This window comes from Propithecus coquereli, unplaced genomic scaffold (assembly GCF_000956105.1).
Source record: "Propithecus coquereli isolate 6110/MARCELLA unplaced genomic scaffold, Pcoq_1.0 Scaffold178, whole genome shotgun sequence".
NCBI classification, from domain to species: Eukaryota; Metazoa; Chordata; class Mammalia; order Primates; family Indriidae; genus Propithecus; species Propithecus coquereli.
Window position 1 is genome coordinate 3724743 of NW_012142523.1, and position 19878 is coordinate 3744620.

The 19878-nt window shown below is 55.0% G+C and overlaps 2 protein-coding genes across 3 annotated transcripts; both read left to right on the forward strand.

Annotated features, from left to right (window-relative positions):
* The first annotated feature begins 5517 nt into the window (after nt 1-5517).
* GJB5 (gap junction protein, beta 5, 31.1kDa) lies at nt 5518-8512 on the forward strand. Of its 2 annotated transcripts, none has more exons than XM_012642254.1 (2): nt 5518-5637; nt 7682-8512. In XM_012642254.1, exon 2 carries the CDS (start codon nt 7706-7708, stop codon nt 8510-8512), a length of 807 nt encoding a protein of 268 aa, XP_012497708.1. In that variant the 5' UTR covers nt 5518-5637; nt 7682-7705. The 2 variants fall into 2 exon arrangements, with proteins under 2 accessions (XP_012497708.1, XP_012497709.1); XM_012642255.1 differs by having other exon boundaries at nt 5548-5637; nt 7685-8512.
* A 3013-nt stretch (nt 8513-11525) lies between these two features.
* Nucleotides 11526-12661, forward strand: GJB4 (gap junction protein, beta 4, 30.3kDa). The gene has a single exon (XM_012642257.1). It carries the CDS (start codon nt 11591-11593, stop codon nt 12389-12391), a length of 801 nt encoding a protein of 266 aa, XP_012497711.1. The 5' UTR covers nt 11526-11590; the 3' UTR covers nt 12392-12661.
* Nucleotides 12662-19878: the final 7217 nt, after the last annotated feature.

Here is a 19878-nt window from a genome sequence, read left to right on the forward strand (position 1 = left end):
GCTCAGGGATTGGGCAACACTCCTGGCTCCTTTACTCTTGATGAACAGAATCACTTATTCATCGTCGAATATTCATTAAGCACCTACTATGTGCCAGGTGCTGTGCCTGATGGTGGATAGAGCAGTAAACAAGATCTCGAGGTTCAACCTCTGGGCCTGGGCCTCTTGAGGACTGCAGCCTAAAGGGGGAGAGGGGACGTTAATCACACAAGCACACCAGTACCTCTGTAAGTGCAATCGTGATGGAGGCAGAAAGGAGAAACACGGTGCCAAGAGAATATATAACAAAAAACCAAACCTAGCTTTGGGGCACAGGGAAAGCTTTTCTGAGCGTGTGACATTTAACTTGAGGTCTGGAGCTTGAGTCGATGCTAGCTGAGAGAGAATGAGGAAAGAACATGAAGGCATGTGCAAAGACCCGGATGTGGGAAAGAGATTCTTGTGTTGGAGAAAGTGAAAGAAGGCCAAGGTGGCTGGAACGCAAAGCTCCAAAGGAAAAGGCTGAGAGCAAAGAGGGTGGCAGAGGCCACATCATGCGGGACCTTACGGGCCGTTTTAGCACTATGGGATTTTATTTCAGGGGCAGTGCGAGTCCATGAAAGGCCTTGAACAGATTTTTTAAAATACGATTTGCATTTTCTAGAGATGCTCTGCTGTGTGGCGGGGAACTGATTGCAGAGGGCAAAGCCAGAGCAGGGAGCAGTTACACACACGATGCGGGTGCAGCATCTGGCCCAGCGTCTGGCACACACGAGGTGCTCTATAACGAGGCTGACACTGCTACCACCACTTCGCGTTCCAGCACGTCCGTCTCTCCTGGGCGGAGCGAGTGCGCCCCGCCTTGGCAGCCTGGCACCGCAGGCCAACCCACCTTTTCTCCCTAGAACCAAGAGTTGACTCTCCTTCAGAAACAGTGACTTTGACAGTTGACTGGTGGGTGTCAGGCCAGAGTGCCTAAACTTGCCTGTGCCCGCTGCATTCAGAAGGGAGTTCCAGGGCGTGGCTCGTGCCCAGAAGCGAGTCCAATTCCCGCCCGCCCCACGCCCAGTGACAGGGAGGACAGGCAGGAAGCCAGCAGGGCGGACCCAGAGAGAAGGCTAGCTCTGCCCCCTGGGGTCAGGGCTGAGGGAGGAGGGCAATCTGGGCTAGAAGAACGTGTTGAAGATGGTGACTGGAGGGAGGAAAACCTGGGCTGACACTGGGGGGACATGGGGAGCCAAGCAGAGGCCAGAGAACCAGGACCGAGCAGAGTGGGGAGGGGAAGACGGCGGATATAGAGCCAGGTCCACGTGCAGGTCCGAGGGCCCCCAGCGGCTCCTTCCCTCCTCTGAGCATCTGCTCCTGTCTCCCTGCAGGAAGTAAACCCTTCCCTGTCCCTCCGCCCACTGCCCTGCCTTTCTCCTTCCCCCACCCCCCACCCCTGCTCTCCCCACCCCTCTACTGAAATTACTGAAAGTCGCCAGGCCCTCCCACTGGCCTCTCTGCAGGTGGGCTTCCTGGATCCCTCTTTCAAACTATTCTCCCCTCCTTGGCCTGCCCTGATCTCTCTTTTTCCCTCTGACCATTCTTTCTCCTCCACCCCGGGATTCTCTGCCTGCTTCCTAAACACCAGCATGCTCCAGAGCTCCACCTGCACCCTCTCTTCCTCTCAGTGCACTCTGGCAAGGCTGCCCGCTCCACTCCTGCGGCTCCTGCCACGCCCTTGGGGCTGAGGACTCCAGCCGCTGCTGCCACCTACCAGCCATGGACGGCCCACGTGGCTCTAGTCAGCACCAGTGACAAGGGACTCAATAACTCCACCATCTTTATCTGTGCTATGCATCACCTACCCACTCATGTCCCCTGCCACGGTTTGAATGTGTCCCTCAAAGTTCACATTGGAAACTTAATCCCCAATGTGACACTGTTGGAGACATGGGACTTTAAGAACTGATGACGTTAGGTGGATGAGCGTTGTTATAGAGGGAGTGGGTTTGTTATCTTGAGAGTGGGTTTGTCATAAAAGCGAATTCAGCCCCTCGCTCTCACACTCTCTCACCCACGTGACAACCTTCCACCACGTTATAACGCAGCAAGAAGGCCCTCACCAGGTGCCAGCAACTTGACTTGGACTTCCCAGCCAGAGAACTGCAAGAAATATATCTCCGTTCTTCATAAATTACCCAGTCTCAGGTATCCTATTAGAGCAGCACAAAACAGACTAAGTCACCCCCACCCAAACAGCCCGTTTTTCCTTCTGTCGTCCTTATTTCTATCCGTGGCCCAACCACCCACCAAATCACCAAAACCAGCCACCCAGGACCCATCCTACCTCACCCCCTACACCTAGTCAGTCCCCAAAACTGCCAGTTGTATTTACCGACTATGTCCCAAATCTGACCCTCCTGTTCATCTCCTGCCTAAATCGTTGCAGTAACTTTTTCACTCGTCTCACAAGCCCCTCCGATCTGGCCTCTTCTCTCACACAGAGGGAGCTTTCTAAACATACAGTTGATCTTCACGAGTCACAAATTTCATATTATGAATTCATCTACTCACAAAAATGTATTTCTAACCCCAAAGTTAATACTCGAGACACTTTAGTGGCCATTCACGACTAACACAGAGCAGAGAAAACTTGAGTCGCCCGATGCACGTGTTCTTAGCTGAGGTCAAGCAAGGTGACACTCTGCCCTCAGCTCTCGTGCTATGAAACACGTGTCCTGTTGGAGGTCTATTTAGTGCCATGTTTTTCTCATTTTTTTTGGTGATTTTGCTATTTAAAATAGCCTCCAAGCATAGTGCTGAAGTACCGTCTAGTGTTCCTGGCACAAGAAGGCTGGGATGTGCCTTACAGAGAAAATATGTGTGTTAGACAAGCTTCACTCAGGCACGAGTTTCAGTGGTGTTGGCCATGAATTTGATATTCATGAATCAACAGCACATATTAAATAAGGGGCCTTTAACAGAAACACACATAAAACAAAGTTAAGTATTGATCGGCTGATAAAAATGCTGCAAACAGAAGCCCACAGGAACCTAACCTTGTACGGCCCCTAGGAGCAATGGCTCGGTACTCAGTGCTCTTGGTGACGTATAGAACATAAGCACCTCGAATAACGAGAATCAAGAGTGCCAATCTGACCTGGTTTCCTCCTTGTTTAGAATCTCCCATGCCTCCCTCTGCACACGAGATAAATTCAAACTCCTTAGCATCACACTCCAGATCCCGCATGGTCTGGAAGGTCTCTTTACTGAACTACCAGACACCTCGCCCTGTGCTGCCCCCACCACTGCCCAGCCCATGCTCTAACTCTCTTTCATCATCTTTCACAGAGGTCCTCTGCACACTGTGTGCCCACTACCTCAAAGGCCTCTCTCCTCTTTGTCTCCTCTTGGTGAACTCCTATACATCCTTCAAGACCCAGCTTAAATATCACCCTCTCTGGGTCTCCCTCTAGCGGAACTTGACACTTCCTTGTCTGTTATATGTCTCTTACAGCACTTCTCACAATGTTATAACTGATCTGTCTGTGTGTCCCCTCTCTCCTGTACTTGACAATAGTGTTTTGGGAAGAGTGTGGAGGAGTACAGAGGTGTGTGACTCTATTTGCAGGGTGCGTGTGTTTCATACATCACTCATTCAGTAAATAAAAACTGAGGCCTAACTTGACACCAGGCACCATTCTAGGCACCAGAGGTACAACAGAGAGCAAAATAAAGCCATGCCCCATGCGTGTGCAACACTGTGCCCGTAAGTGTGGCCTGTGGGTAAGAGTGTGTACACGTGAGACCACACTGTGCTTGCCTGGGGACGTGTGGTGTTTGTGGCTCCTGGACGCTCTGTCTATTGAATTCCAACCCCCTGTGACCTGTTGATACAGGGCGTCTTGGAAGTTAATGAGGCCAACAGACTGTGTCTGTGTGCTAACGAGAAACCCTCCCCAGGCACCCCCGCCCACCCTCTCTGTCTCTCCTGCAGTCCCTGCCTGGCTCATGTCTGGCCTTTTTGACCCAAAGACAACATCCATCCAAACGAGATTTTCTCTACTGAGTACGTCTGTCTCTCCCTCCCTTCTCCTTTGCCTGACCCACACTCAGAAAGAAAAGGCATAGAAATAAGGAAAAAAGGGAGGAAGTGACATTTTTTTTGAGTACCCACCACGCGCCAGGCCTGTGCTGCGCACTCTACATGTGTCAGAGGCAGCTGTAGAGAGGGCGCCCTTCGTGCCAGGCTTCGTTCTAAGCACTTTACCTCTAAGGCTGGGTAAGTTCATGCATCAACCCTATAAGGCAGGTGTTGTTATTTTCCCACCTGTGCAGATGAGAAGCTGAGGCATCGCACAGTGAGGAAGCAGCAGAGCTGGGCCTCAGCCCACACAGTCTGTGCATTCAGTCACTGCACTGCATGGCACTCACTGTCTTCTCACGACACCCCTCACAGGTGTGGGACGTCTCATTGTTCAGAGAAGAAAACAGGTAAATTACACAGATCAAAAACTAGCAGGGATGAGACTCAAATCCAGGGTGTGAGATTCCAAATGCAGGGACATGGGGCCCTGATGCAGAGATGTGAGCTCCAGATGCAGGAGTGTGGGCCCCAGATGCAGGGGTGTGGGGCCCAGATGCAGGAGTGTGGGGCCCAGATGCAGGGGTATGGGGCCCAGATGCAGGGGTATGGGGCCCAGATGCAGGGGTGAAGAGACCAGATGCAGGGGTGTGGGGCCTAGATGCAGGGGTGTGGGGCCCAGATGCAGGGGTGAAGAGACCAGATGCAGGGGTATAGAGACCAGATGCAGGGGTGTGGGGCCCAGATGCAGGGGTATAGAGACCAGATGCAGGGGTGTGGGGCCCAGATGCAGGGGTGAAGAGACCAGATGCAGGAGTGTGGGACCCCGATGCAGGGGTGTGGGGCCCAGATGCAGGGGTGTGGGGCCCTGATGCAGGGGTATAGAGACCAGATGCAGGGGTGTGGGGCCCAGATGCAGGGGTGTGGGCTCCAGATGCAGGAATGTGGGCCCCAGATGCAGGGGTGTGGGGCCCCAGATACAACTCCTCCAATTAGGAGGAATTGGCCAGGCAAGGAGGGATGTGGGATCAGGGCGTCCAGGTGGCTGCAACTGAAGGGGCCCAAGCACCCTGGCCAGGACCAGATTCTGGGAGGCATGGAGTTTCCAAGGCAACAGGAGCCATGAGAATGGAAGGCCACTGCGGAGCAGGCCGAGAGAGGAGAACTCAAGAGCAGCCCGTGGAAGCCGGAGGAGCCCAAAGAATCAGCAGTGGAGAACATCTGAAGAGGACCAAGAGGGTAAGACAGGCCTCAGCTCCTCCCACCCAAGGTCAGGGATAGGAAGATGAACGGGGGTCAGAGTGGACCTGTGGTTCTCCCCTGAGAGGATGCCAGGATTCCGGGCTCAGTGCCCTGGGAGGAGTGAACCCCTAAGTGTCTGAGTCTAGGGAGGCTGGGGCCCAGCCAATGGCAGTGCTGGCCACAGCTCCTCCTCCTCCTCCCAGGCTGGGCCGGCACACCCAGGCAGGCTCTGTCCTAGGAACAGGCTTCCCCAGAAACCCTCCCTGGTTCGGACATGAATTCCAGCTACTTGCTGAGTCCCGCTGCCCGCTGCCAGGAGCCAGGAGAGCACTGAGGAGAGCACTCAGGTAAGGGCATCTGTGTCCAGATGTGCTCTGCCCCTTGGCACACTCGGTAGGGGTGGACGTGTCTGGTGGGGAGTAGGGGGAGATGGCCTAGACCCATCAGCCACCCTGGGTCCTGACGGTGGAGGAATGAGGGGCTCCTCCCTCCCTGCTCTGGGCTCTTCCTGCCCTCCCCAGCTGGGCAACAGTGGGAGCAGGGAACTGAGTGGGAGGGGGGCTGAGCGGGCCCGCACCCAGCAGCAGGAGCAGCTCTGCCCAGGCCTGCAAAGCCCCGCCCCACCCCACCCCAATAGGGTGCGCTGGGTGAGAGTCCCTGGGGGCTAAGGGCTGGGGCCTCCCTAGGCGTTCCCTGAGAAGCTGCCAGGAGTTCCACCCGCCGTAGGCAGGACTGAGCAGACAAGCCGATGATTCAGAGCAGGGGCCCCATGTCCAAGTGGTAGGTGGTGTAGAGAGACAGGGAGGGGGGCAAATGTACCCCCAGCCTCCCTCTCCCGGGATCCATGAGGAGGAGAATGGAGTGGGCACAGATGAGCAGGCAGCTCACCAAAACTTGAGGAAAGGGGCTCAGGCTCAAGACAGGGCAGTCCCCAGAGGATGGGCTCTGGAGCCAGCTGGCCTGGGTTCAAATCCAAGCTCTGCTGCCTATTAGCTGAATAACGGATGAGCAAATTAACTAACCTCTCTGTGCTCCACTTTCCTCATCTGTAAATTGGGTATAAAAAGTATCCTACTCCTTTCTAAGGTTGCTGTGAAGGAATACTGTATTGATTCATACAAAGTGCTTAGAACAGTGCCTGGCAGGGCACAAACAGCCCATCAATTTGGTTGTTACCACTGTGCTGCTTTTGCACGCAGGGGCACAGGACAGCCTGGTGACCCCGGCCTGGCCCAGCACTGGGAGGGCATCGTGAACCCATTAGAGCACGAGGCTATGCAGACAGGGTCCTGGGTGCACACCAGGGTGAGACCACAGTGCATGGGTCTCGGTGGAGCCCCCAGGAATCAGGCAGAGGACGTGGGCACCCCTCACTCTGCATAGCAGTCACAGTCCTTAAATGGGGGTAAATCTGACTCTGTGAGTTCATCCTGCCAAATCCACCAGCAGAACCGACTGGGGCAGCGTTCCCCATTCTGGTGTCTTGACAAGGCTGTTCCAAAGGTGCTAAAAGATGTATCAGGGGAAAAGGGGTTCCACAGTCAGAGGAGGTGGAGCAATACCACATATTTTGTCCCTCTTTTGGTGTTTCACAAAATGAAAGTATTAGCATGGTCGAGCAAAGGGACTTATTTAACTTTGCTGAAGCCAGTGTTTGCAGACTTTTCTTGGACACAGAATCCTTTTCTCTCACTAGTCCTGTTGCCAGCTTACGGAACAGGGCTCCATGGAACATAGGTTTTGGAAACGCTGGCATACCAGGCTACTCTGGGAAGCCCACTGTCTAAGAGAGTTGTTGCTCCCTACTTTACCTTTCAGCTGGACTGCCGCTGGCCTCGCCTCCAGTGAGTCGCACCTGGGCAGGACAGTGCCTGGGTATGTACACTGTTAGACCAGATAGGGATTTGGAGACAAGGTCCGGCATCCTCTCCAGCCCCATCCCCTGAGCCCCTTGGGAGGGGGCTGGCTAAGGGGAGAGAGCAGTGCTCAGAAAGGTGAGAAGTCCCCTGAGGAGGAAGGTCAGGGCGGGAACAGAGGGAGAAGGCAGAACGTCCCAGCTCCCTGAGTCTTCGCTCCGCAGAACTCCAAGACCAGAGCCTTGGGCCCTGGGAGGAACGCGGGGTTCCCTGGACCCGCCTTCCTCCACTTTTATGGGTAAATTGTGCTCTGGACTTAATTACCTGTGCTCCAGTCCCAGCTCTGCACCTAATAGTTGCGTAACCTTTTATAACCCCTCTAAGCCTCAGCTTCCTCCACCTGTAAAATGGGGACAGTAAAAGGACCTAGTTCCTCTGGTCATGACAAGGATTAAACGTGATGACCTATTTCTACAAAATGCTCGGGGCACGTATTCCATAAACGTGGAGAATTATTATTATCATTTCCCTGCAGGAGCAGCCGGCGCTTGGGTCCGCCATGAACTGGGCGATCTTCGAGGGGCTCCTAAGTGGGGTCAACAAATACTCCACAGCCTTTGGGCGCATCTGGCTGTCCCTGGTTTTCATCTTCCGTGTGATGGTGTACCTGGTGACAGCCGAGCGCGTGTGGAGTGACGACCACAAGGACTTCGACTGCAACACGCGCCAGCCCGGGTGCTCCAATGTCTGCTTTGACGAGTTCTTCCCCGTGTCCCACGTGCGCCTCTGGGCCCTGCAGCTCATCCTGGTCACGTGCCCCTCGCTGCTGGTGGTCATGCACGTGGCCTACCGCGAGGCTCGAGAGAAGAGGCAACGAGAGGCCACTGGGGAGGGCGGTGGGCACCTCTACCTCGACCCTGGCAAGAAGCGGGGTGGGCTCTGGTGGACGTACGTCTGCAGCCTGGTGTTCAAAGCTGGCATAGACGCCACCTTCCTCTATGTGTTCCACTCGCTCTACCCCAAATATACCCTTCCTCATGTGGTCAAGTGCCACGCAGTTCCATGTGGCAATATAGTGGACTGCTTCATCTCCAAGCCCTCGGAGAAGAACATCTTCACCCTCTTCATGGTAGTCACGGCCGCCGTCTGCATCCTGCTCAACCTCGTGGAGCTGGCCTACCTGGTGAGCAAGAGGTGCCGCGAGTGCCTGGCAGCGAGAAGAGCCCAAGCCGCATGGACTGGGCATCACCCACACTGCAAGCAGGACGACCTCCTCTCAGGCGACCTCATCTTTCTGGGCTCAGACACTCACCCTCCTCTCGTACCAGCCCCGCCTCGAGACTACGTGAAGAAAACCATCCTGTGAGGGGCTGCCTGCACTGGGCTAACGGGTTAGGCCTGGGTTAGAAGTTTCCAGCATCTCTCATAGGTGCCACCTGGGAGTGGGGGCGCTAAGCCGTGAGGAAGGGGCAGGCAAGAGGCCTGGGATCCGAGTCTTAATGGCCAGCATGTGGCCTTGGGCAAGTTACCCCTGCTCTGCACCTTGGTTTCCTTGTTAAGACGGAGACACTGAGTGCTGCTTCTCAGCGTCGTTGTGAGGAGGGGTTTCGTACGAGAACAGGTGTGCAAGCACGTGCAGTGTGTGTGACCCACCGTCAGGGCTTAATAAAAGCCAACGCATTTGCTGATTCCAGGTGCCCTTGGTCGTTTGGCCTTTGTGATTCTCATCAGTTCATTGTGTCAACCTCCCCGTCCCTGCAAAGGGCTGTCCTTGATCCAGCCAGATGAGGGGCTGTCCTCTCCCCCAGAAAAGGGGCCTCCCAGCATTCCTGGGGACCCTGCTACTTGCTCATGCTCAAGTCTAGCCTTTATCCCCAGTTGCAAGTTCAGGCCTGTGGGTCACCTACAAAGAGAATGGAGCTTAGCCCGTGGGGAGCCATATCTTGCAGAGGGAAGTTCATGGGCTCTGGAGCCAGATGCCTGCAGGCAGACCCAAGTTCCACTGGGTCTCTGGGAAAGTGACTTCAACTCCTCTCCAAAATGGGTTAATAATACCTAGCCTGTGGGGTTATCGTGCGGTCTAATGAGCTCATGGCTGTGGACAGGGCTAGCCAGCTGTAAAAGGACGCATACATGTTAGTCATTGGTATTAGGAAGTACTCGATAAACGCTTTTGGAAAATAAAGCAGAGGGCCCCTCCCTAGCTGCACATTAACCTTCACTGTCCCAGCCAGGACACAGGCCCCAAGTCCCTCTGCAGCACATGTGGGGTCACACTGCAGCTTCCAGGAGGCCTTCCCCAGAACCCCAGGGGCCTGGGCCCGCCAGGGACGGACAGCAAGCTGTGCCTGGCCCCATGCCAGCTGGGCATTCCATGCTGCCGACCTGCATTGCTGGGCTCCACTGGGGCAGCAGGTACTCTGGTCTAGAAAAGCCATAGCCATCCCCTTTTGTCCCCTATATACTCAAGAGCAACCCAGGCTCTAGTCCCCAGAAATGTCCCCACCAGGGCAGGATGCATCCCTGAACTGAATCAAGGTTGCCCCTTTCCATAGACATCAGCTGCTGAGAACTCAGAACCAGGTGTCCAGAGCAAAGGAGGAAAAGGCCTGAGGACAAGGAAGTAGGGGCCATGGGACAACAGAAGGGGACAGGGTCAACCCCATGAGTATGAGGATACCAGGCCCCTGCCCCCCTCTCTGCATCTCACCCACATACCTGCCCACCTGGGAGCCAGGCCAGGCCATGCCCAGCCAGGCTAGAGGGAAGGCGTGGGCCAGGCGAGAAGAGCCACAGGTGTTTGCTCTGAATATGTGCCCGGGGAAGTCCGCCCTCCCTCCTGCCCACCCAATCACTCTCGCTTGGCTCATTGGCTCAGAAAGCCCCACCCAGCAGGGGAGTGAGGAACAAAAGCTGCCTCCAGGAGGCCCTCAGGCAGATCCGGCAAGCCCAGGGACAGGAGAGCGGCTACTGGACCCAAGAAGGGTGAGGACCAAATAGGGCAAGAGACTGGGCCAGGAAGCAAGGGACCAGCTGGGCTGAGGACCAGACTTCAAGGAGGGGCCAGAGGGGCAGGGTCCCTGGAGAAACTCCAGGGAAGCTCCACGGAAGGGAAGGAATGTCCAGCCCAACCAAAAGGAGGGCAGAGGACCAGAGAGGAGGCGAGGAAGAGAAGGGATCAGGAAGAAATGGGTTTCAAGTCATTTTAAGGAACATCCATTGTGTGTTCTCTGGGCCAGGCCCGGTGCTGGGCCCTGGGGAGATGGAGAGGGATGAGGTGTGGTCTGCCTTCCAGCAGCCGAGAGCCTGGCAAGGAAGACAGGTGAATAGACCATTTGGGCACAGGTGATGCATCCCACCATGAAAGACAGAGGAGGGTGCCCAGAAAGTGTCCCGAGGCATGATGTCTGGAGAGGCTGAGTCAGGGACAGGGGAGGGCAGGGCTTGGGGATGGAACAGGATAGGGAATCCAGGCAAGGGGCTGTGGAGGTTGGAGTGCACAGGATGGGGCCCGAACGGAAATAATGGGAGACTTGGGCAGCAGACAGCTGCTAAGCAGGTGGGGAGGGGTGTCCCTGGGAGAGAAAATAAATGGTGGGAAATAGACCATGCCACATCTGGCCTCTGTCCCTTCCCAGGTCCCTCCCTAAAGCTGGAATGAATGGTTGGAATTCCAGAGGAACCCACTGTGGTCCAGACAGTCAGCCCTCGGGCCCCAGCACCGACCCAGGGAGTGGCAGGGATAATGCCAGGCCACCGTGTTGCCGAAGAGCTTCTGTTTAGTTTGGGAGGGAACACCAGGGCTGGGAACCTTCCTGGAGCCAGAGCGGAGGAATAAGGATGAAGACTGTTCCAGGATCTACCAGGGGGCTGATGTGACCGTGTCCAGCACAGGGCTAGGCTCACATTGGCATCCTATAAAAGTGGGATGAATGTGACAAGTGATAAGGACACACTCCCATCCCATCCCCCCTGGCCCAGCCCCAGCAGCTGATAGGAGAACGGCTCATCCAGTCCAAGCCTTCTTACTACCTCCTTAGAAGCCGTGTGACCCGTGGGGCTGAAACGTGGGGTAAAAGAGGTTGTCTGGCATGGCCAATGCAGGGTGAGTATGTTCACATGTATCTGTTACTTTGTAGAATAAAATAGACCCTGATTTTGGAACCTGAAGACCAAAGTTCAAGACCAGCTCTGCTACTTCCAGCCGTGGGGCCTTGGGTGGTTGCCTCTGAGCCCTGGCTTACACCCTGAGAAATGGGGACAATGACAATCCCTACCCTTCCGACTCACTGGGAGTAAGGACATGATGACACAGTGGTTGTGAAAAGGTTTTTTCAGTTGCACTATCACTAAGAGCGCCCATCTCCTGGCCTCAAGGCTCCCATCCTGAGTGAGTGGTGCCCAGGTGTAGACTGTCCACGTGAGGTACCGGGACACAGCCAACATGAACTGGGCGTTTCTGCAGGGCCTCCTGAGCGGCGTGAACAAGTACTCCACGGCACTGAGCCGCATCTGGCTGTCCGTGGTCTTCATCTTCCGCGTGCTGGTGTACGTGGTGGCGGCCGAGGAGGTGTGGGACGATGAGCAGAAGGACTTCGTCTGCAACACCAAGCAGCCCGGCTGCCCCAACGTCTGCTATGATGAGTTCTTCCCCGTGTCCCATGTGCGCCTCTGGGCCCTGCAGCTCATCCTGGTCACGTGCCCCTCGCTGCTGGTGGTCATGCACGTGGCCTACCGCGAGGAGCGCGAGCGGAAGCACCGCCTGAAACACGGGCCCAACGCCCCGTCCCTGTACGACAACCCAAGCAAGAAGCGGGGCGGACTCTGGTGGACCTACCTGCTGAGCCTCATCTTCAAGGCCGCCGTCGACTCCTGCTTCCTCTACATCTTCCACCGCCTCTACAGGGACTACGACATGCCCCGCGTGGTGGCCTGCTCCGTGGCGCCTTGCCCTCACACTGTGGACTGTTACATCTCCCGACCCACGGAGAAGAAGGTCTTCACCTACTTCATGGTGACAACAGCTGCCATCTGCATCCTGCTCAACCTCAGTGAGGTCTTCTACCTGGTGGGCAAGAGGTGCATGGAGATCCTTGGACCCAGGCGCCGGCGGTCTCGGCTCCGGGTTCGTCTACCCGACACGTGCCCACCATATGACCTCTCCCAGGGAGGGCACCCCGAGGACAAGAACTCTGTCCTATTGAAGGCCGGGTCAGCCCCCATGGATGCAGGTGGGTATCCATAATCTGCGAGGTTGGCAGGCAGGATCCCCAGGCTGCCCCCACATGTTCCCCAAGGCCACCCAAGAAGATGGGCAAGGGCAGTGGCATCTTTTCTGTAGCAGGGCAGGTGAGGAGGGTGGCTGTGGGGCTCAGAAAGCTCACATGGGGACAGTGTCAGGGACAGGTTGGTCCCTGGGTTCCGAGCCTCAGGGGAGGGAGGCCAATGGCTAGCGGGAGTTTGTATATGGCGATAGGGGATGTCAAAACCCTTAATAGATGTGATTTTCCCCGTACTTTGCAGACAGGTGGGGAGTGGCAGGTGGGAAGGCAGGGGGATCAGATGGACGTTGGAAAGGAGGCCAAGACCACTCAATGGACACCTGAGTGCTGGACCCTCGGATGCAGACTCACCCGTCACGCCCACCGCACACACACAAGTGGTGGGAAGTGCCCCAAGGCAGAGGCCACTCTGGGGGCGTCTGGGTTCTGCAGCCAGCTGGCCAAGGCAGGAGGAGGGGACCCCAGGGGACTGTGTGCCCAGAAGGAGTTGGTTCTCTCTGCATGTCCGTCAGGTCTCTGCCTCCCCCACTGGCCTCCTAGCCCTGCCCAGCACAGGTCCCGGCTCAGTGGGCCCCTCTGACAGTGGGAGGGGACAGTGCTGACAGCAGGTGAGGACTGGGGTCTGTCAGGGTATCCAGGAGGCATGTCCCCACAGGCCAGGGCCCACTGAGAACATCTGAGCTAAAAGGTCCTCATGAATCCTCAAGGCTGTGGAATTTCCTGATCTTTTCACGAACACACATTCCCTGAGCAGCCTCATCCTCCCCAGCCTGCCACCACTCAGACCTTGACGACTCCCCACACTCCCTTCAGCCTGGACCTGCCTCTGCGTGCCACCAACTGCCCCCCAGACATCTCACCCTTGGCGGCTCCAAACTGACCTCATCAACTCCCCCTCAACCTCTCCTCCCAGCTACCCCACCTCCTGGAGGGCACTGCCATCCCTCCAGCTGTCCAAGCCTGCCGCCGGCCTGTCGTCCTGGTCCCCCACACCCCACATCCCCACAGCACCAAACCCCATGGATTCCAGCCCCTAAAGGCCTCCTGAATCTGCCCCTCCTCTCCCTTAAAACTACTCACAGGGCCTCTCCCATCTGCCCTCCACCACTGGGACGCAGTGATTGATCTGCGATTGCATCTGACCAAGTCACTCCTCCTGCTTGAAAAATCCTCACCCCACCCCTGAGGCCTTCGACCTGGTCCCACTGACCTCCCAGCTTCGACCCCTGCTTCCTCCCCCCTCCTCAGCCACCAGCAATACCGAAGGGCACGTGGTTCACCGAGCAGACACATCACGTTGTGTCATGCCTCATGCCTTTGCTACGCTGTTCCCTCTGCCTGGAATGCTCTTCCTGCCTCCTCTGCGACCCTCCCTCAAGCCTCAAGGACAGGCTTACCCACCCTTCCGTGTGCCAGCCTCACTTGTACTTCTGCCATGCTCCCAAAATTGGAAGGGTCAGTCCCCCCAAGTGTCTCCCCGTCAGTCTGTGAGCCCTTCCTGGGCAGGACCCTGAGCCATCCAGGTCGCCAGACACCTTCAATAAATGCTTGTTAAATGAGTAAATAGGCCATGAACTGCTCGGGGAGAAGGAACTGTGTCTTGTTTATGTGAATCCTCCACCACACCCAGCCCAGGGAGTTCAGTAAAGTATCGTTTACTTGCGTGTTCTGTTTTTGTTGTTGCTGTTTTAACTAAAACCAGCCTAAAGGTCTCATTTATGGGAGAGCACACTTGGCACCAGAGAGGGGAGGGAGGCCCTCCAAGCCCACACGGATCTGCCGAGTCTATTGGGGCTGTGTCCCCTGTGGTCCGTGGGTAGCCTCCATGCCCACCCCGATTAGGGGCCAAGAGCAGAGTCACCGTCTCGTGTCACGTTCCCTGGGAGCAGAGCCAGGGCCAGGGGCTTGTGTGCAGGTGAAGGCAGGAGCAAAGGAAGTGGGAGAGGAGGGGCTGAGCGGGCAGGGAGGTGGGCTCAGGGAGATATAGCTTTGGATCGTGGGGCGAGGGGGCTTTGGATCATAAATCCCACCGGGTTCCAGTCAGCCATTGGCTTCAGGCTGCCCCAATGGCAGGAGGGCTGGCAGGAAGGGGCGGAGGCCTTCCGCTCAGTAAGCCACGAGCAGCCAATGTTCACAGCAGTCAGGGGACATGGCAGGGCACCAATGCCATCTACTGAACTCCTGACTCTGGGGACAAGGGCTGCTCCCACTCCCAACCCAGACCCGAGCTGTGCCCACCCAATCCAGGAGAACACTTCAAAGCCAGATGGCCCCACACTGCTCAGTCCAGGCCAGGGACCAGCCACAGCCAACTCCCCCCCGAGACTTCCAATCCCTTCTCCCAGGCTGGGCCCAGCACACGGTGAGCTCATTCCAGGACCTGACATCCTCTCCCCGGGTGCTGTTCCCAAAGGTCTCAAGTCCTAAGCCACTGAGAGAGGCAGAGGCTCATCCTCTAGAAACCACATCAGCCATCGGACTGTCTTATCCCTGCCCACACACACTCTCCAGCTCCCACACGGCTCTCGCCACCCCATCCCCTCTGCTCCAGCCCCTGCCTCCTCTTCTGCCCTCTCTCCTGCCCCCATTGCTGCCACCTACTTCCCTTCACTCACTGAAGACTGAGCCCATGGCCCAGGGCCTCCTCCTGCTGTTCCCCCACAACCCGGGGTCGGAGACCACCTGTGCATCACTGCGTCCTCTTCCCCCAACAACCGCCCCCTCTGCGACATTCAGCTACCCACTCACAGGACCATTCCCCAGACCTTGTCACCACCGAGAACTGCTCCCCCTCTGGAACCTTCCATTCGTAGGAATCTTTGTTGTTTATTATTCACTTTTATCAGAAAGCTCCACACTAGGTGCTGAGGATTTGTCTGGGAAGAATCAGACATGGTCCCTGACCTCACTTACGTCCTAGAGAAGAAAGCAGCTCCCGGACTCACAGCACGTGGGGGAGCCAGGATGCTGGGGGAGGGGAAGGAGGGGCTGACATCCTGGTACCCTGGAAAGATGCCTGGATGCCCCCTCAGGCTTTTTACACTGACACCTAGAGAAAGAGGAGGATTTTGCCAAGAAATGCGGTGTGATTCCAGACAGAGGGGAGAGCAAGGGGAGAGCAAACCTAATGACAAAGACAGAAGGAAACCCAGGAGGGCTTGGGCCAGGTTGGGGTGCACGAGGCTGGATTATGTAGGGCTTTCTTTATAAGTTCTTGTTAATGATCTTGGACTTTATCCCTGGAGAGACTTAGGACAGAAGTGACAGGGTCTTAATTTGCAGTGTCTCTGGCTATAGTGTGCAGGGCCCAGGGCAGGGCTACCTGTTTGGAATCTGATGTAATAGTCCGAGCAAAGCAACAACAATAGCCTGAACTAGGGTGTGCGCAGTGGGATGGAAAGAAGTAGCTGGATCTAAGAAATGTTTACGAGATAGAATCAAAAAGATGTGGCGATTGGATTGGGTGTGGGGATCAGAGTGACACCCAGGTTTCTGGTTCTGGACGGAGGTGCTATTGACTGCAGCGGGGAGATGCAGACGACTTCAGTTTCAGATGTGTGCAGTTTGAGACACAAGTAAGACACCCGGGTGACTCCCTCTCCTTCACAGGCAACCTTAGCCCCTGGCTCGCTGTCTTTCTCTCTGCTACTGCAGGGATCTTCGCTGTTGGTGACGCCACATCCAACACCATAGTCTCTCAGTCCCTTGCCTTCCTATTTCCAACAGTCTGTTTCTCCACCCATCCAGCCACCCACATGCGTGTTCACACCTCGGCCTTGTCTCCACTGAGAGCTGCACCATTTCCTATCGACGCAGCTGCCCACCCTGGCTCCCATCGCAGTGGTCCTTCTGCCCCTGTATAGACCCCCACTCTTTTCCCTGCCCCTGCACATCCTCCCCGCCCTCCTTTCCCTGCCTGGACTCCACCGGCCCCCCAGTAATCACTGACTCATAGATGCTGCCACCCCATTTTCTTGTCGGGCCTCTCCAGTGCACACCTGGCAAGACCCTATGTCCGGTTAAACCCAACTCTCTGTGCACCTGTTCCCGAGCACCTGGAGGATAATATTAATACAACAGGGCTGACTGGTCTCAAGTTAACCTTCTAACCACAAAGATCAAGTGGGCACTCAGCACCTCTAAGTCTATATTTTCCTAAAACTTTAACTGTATTCTCCAAGATAACCATATCATACCTTCCCCTCTTTCCTCAAGCCTCCAGCCCCCATTCCCCTAATCCTTCATTTCAGCAGAGAGCCAGGCATCGTGTGTCCCTGGGGAGTAGGAGCCATGGCTAGCTCTTCTCCCCACCCTCCAGGCTGCCCGCCTCCCGGCACGAATGTCCATCACTCTGCCTGCTCCCCTGTCACACGGGGAAGCATCCCTGCTCCTGGGACACCCTCCGCTTGGACAGTGGACCCTTCACCTCTCGCCCATTCCAGACAGTGCTCCACAGTTGGCGTCGCTGCATCCTGCCTCACGAGTCCCCTTTCTGCAAATATGCTATCGTGTTGTCATCTCTCTCCTTTCACCGTTCTCTCTTGACATCCCATCCTCCTCCAGCTAAAAGCTGTCTATCCCTGCTGTCTCCGCTTCCTCAGCACTGTAACCCACTCCAGGCAGGGCTCTCGTCAAGGTCCCCAATGGCCTCCAAGTCACCAAACCCAATGGTGGGTTTTACTCCCTCGGCCACATCTGGCCACTGAGAGCTCACTCCCTAAGCACTGTCTTCCCTCAGCTTCCAGAAATCTGCCTCTCCCACTCTCCTCCCACCTCATTGATGGGTCTTTCTTGACCTCTATGGATGCCTCTTCTTCCTCTTCCCAATCCCTAAATGCAAGATGCCCCAGGGCCCAGTTCTCTACTCTTTCCTCCTCTGTATCCATTCTCCCCCAGTGATCCTACCCAGTAACATCCATGAAACCATCTAGAAGCTGATGACTCCCACACTGGTGTGTCCAGACCCAACCACTCCCATGAGCACCAGGCTCATGTATCCAATTTCCTGTTGTCATCGCAAATAGAACTCCTGAACTCCCTCACCGAGAACAGATGTATGTCCTCTCTCAGGCGTCCCCACCTTGGAAGATGACATCCCCACCTTGGAAGATGACATCCCCGTCCACCCAGCTGCTCAAATCAAAAGCCTAGAGTCTCTTTCCTCATAACCGCATCCACACCATTAGCAAGCCATGGCAGCCATAATTCCAAAATACTACATTCAAAATCAAGTTACTTCTTATCATCTCCAAGTGCTTCAACCCCAGGCCGAGCCACCCCATTCCAACACCTGACACCTGTGGCAATGGGTCCCCCTGCCTCCCTGAAATTCTTCTTCCACACAGCAGCCTGAAAGATCTTTCTAGCAAGTGGCCTTCCACTGCGGCCAGAAAAATTAAAATAATCCAAACTCTTTACCACGGCCTGTGAGGCCCCGGCTACCTCCCCAAAGCCACCTCCCTCGGCTCTCCTCTTTCTCCACCCTCCACCCACCCTGGCCTTCTCCCAGCTCAGGGTCCCTGCACCTGCTTCTGTTGACAGGGCTCTCCCCCCACCCACCCCGAGCTTGACCCACTGTCTCCTCAGCATTCACACCCCAACTCAGACACCCCTCCTTCCAGGAAGCCCTTTCTGAGCCACCATCCCCAGAAGTACATGCCACACACGACCTCATTTTATCTTCTTTGTAGCATTTACTAACATATGACATTTTCTTATTGTCCCACTGAGACAAGCTCCTTGAGAACAGGTACTCTATTGTGTTCCCCTCCTCACCCCCCAGCACCTAGAACAGTGCTCGACACATCGTAGGCGCTCAATAAAAATGGGCCGACCGACTGATGACTGGCACCCAGGGGGAGACGTCTCCCCAGGGGGAAAGGACTAGTCAGGAGATATTGATCTGGGAGTCGGTGGCATGAACTCCTGAATATAGAACAAGATTTTGCTCCAAAATTACCCCTCCGGTGGGAAGGGTTTGTCTTGTAGGTAAGTCCTTCGCAGTCTCCTGCACTCAGGGGCATGCTCTCAATTATTGTATTTTGAACAACAAAACGCTCTTTGGGGGGAACTCATTAGCCTGAAATAACCTCAATCAATGAAGTTTTGGATATTCATGGAGGCTACCTGGCAGAATCAGAAAAAAAACAGAGGCAAAGACATTTCAGGTAGATTTAGTCATTATTCCTGGGGTATGACCTTACAATTGCAAGTATTATCTTGGTAATCAAGCCCTTTTTAAAAAATCACTTTAAAAGCAATAAAGGAAGCAGTTATGTTATGGAGATGATAAATACATGCCCCCTGGATGATTTTTTTAAATTGATGCAACCTAATGTGATGCAACCTGGCTTTTGTGGCAAAGAATAAAATTTCCAGCATCATACACAGATCCGAAAAGCACTATGTCACAAGTAACTTGGGTAGAAATAAAGTGTCTATGTTTTGTAAAATGTTAATAGCAAACAAAGCTCTATGGATATGAACTCAGATGTTAGAGAAAAATGTTGAGTTTAACTAAAATTGGTTTATCGAATACGAGAGGAGAAAAAAATAATACTTCTTAATACATTGTTTCATACAATATGTAATGTTTAAAATGTATAGTAAATTAAGTTAATAAAGTACATTGTTATTTCAACCACATTCAAAGTTTATGTATTCGTGTTAGCCCATGACATTTTGGTGGGGGGGGGTCTCCTCAATGGGAATATGGAAGGTTGCTTTTTATTTAGAGACATGTCTGGGCCTCTGCGGTAGCTGGTGACTTGAACCTGGGGAGTGGAGCAGACAGTACAGAGACAGGGGGGCGAGATGCCCTAGGATAAAGGCTTCACATGCAAACGGCATGGGGCAAAGCCAGCTAAGGGTAAGCTGGTGTCATGGAAGTCAAGGGAGTGTGACGGCACAGAAGACGATGATGTCACAGAAGCCAAAAGAAGAGTGTTTCTAGAAGGAGAGAGTGATTATCAGGGCCAAACACTGACATGGGCCAAATCAAATAAGGACTGGAAAGCGTCTGTTTGATTAACAACAAGATGGTCACGGGTGCCCATGCAGGAGTGTCATCTGTAGAGAATGAGATGCAGAAACCAGGTCCCAGCAAGGTGAGGGATCAGAAAGGGCCAAGTAAAAGGGGATAGGTGTGGACACCTGGCCAGGAAATGTGCCCACGAAAAGAATGGAAATGAAAGGGGACTCATTGCAAGAGAATACGGGGACAGGAGATTCATTTTTTACCATGGAGAGCCTTGAGCACGTCTAAGTAATGGCGGAATGCACCCAGGAGAGGAGGGACAGCCAGAAGGAGTGGGATCCGGAGCCCAGCAGGAGGCTCAACTTGGACCGGAGCAGTACAGGCTGGCGGTTGTGACAGGAGGGAAGGAGAAAACGGCGAGACAGGTGCAGGCCATCCCACGCCTGCCCACGGCCCCCACCCCAGTCCTCTCGC

Excerpts from the sequence above, each read along its gene's own strand:
- GJB4 (XM_012642257.1), top strand. The coding sequence starts at position 11,591 with ATGAACTGGGCGTTTCTGCAGGGCCTCCTGAGCGGCGTGAACAAGTAC.
- GJB5 (XM_012642254.1), top strand. The coding sequence starts at position 7,706 with ATGAACTGGGCGATCTTCGAGGGGCTCCTAAGTGGGGTCAACAAATAC.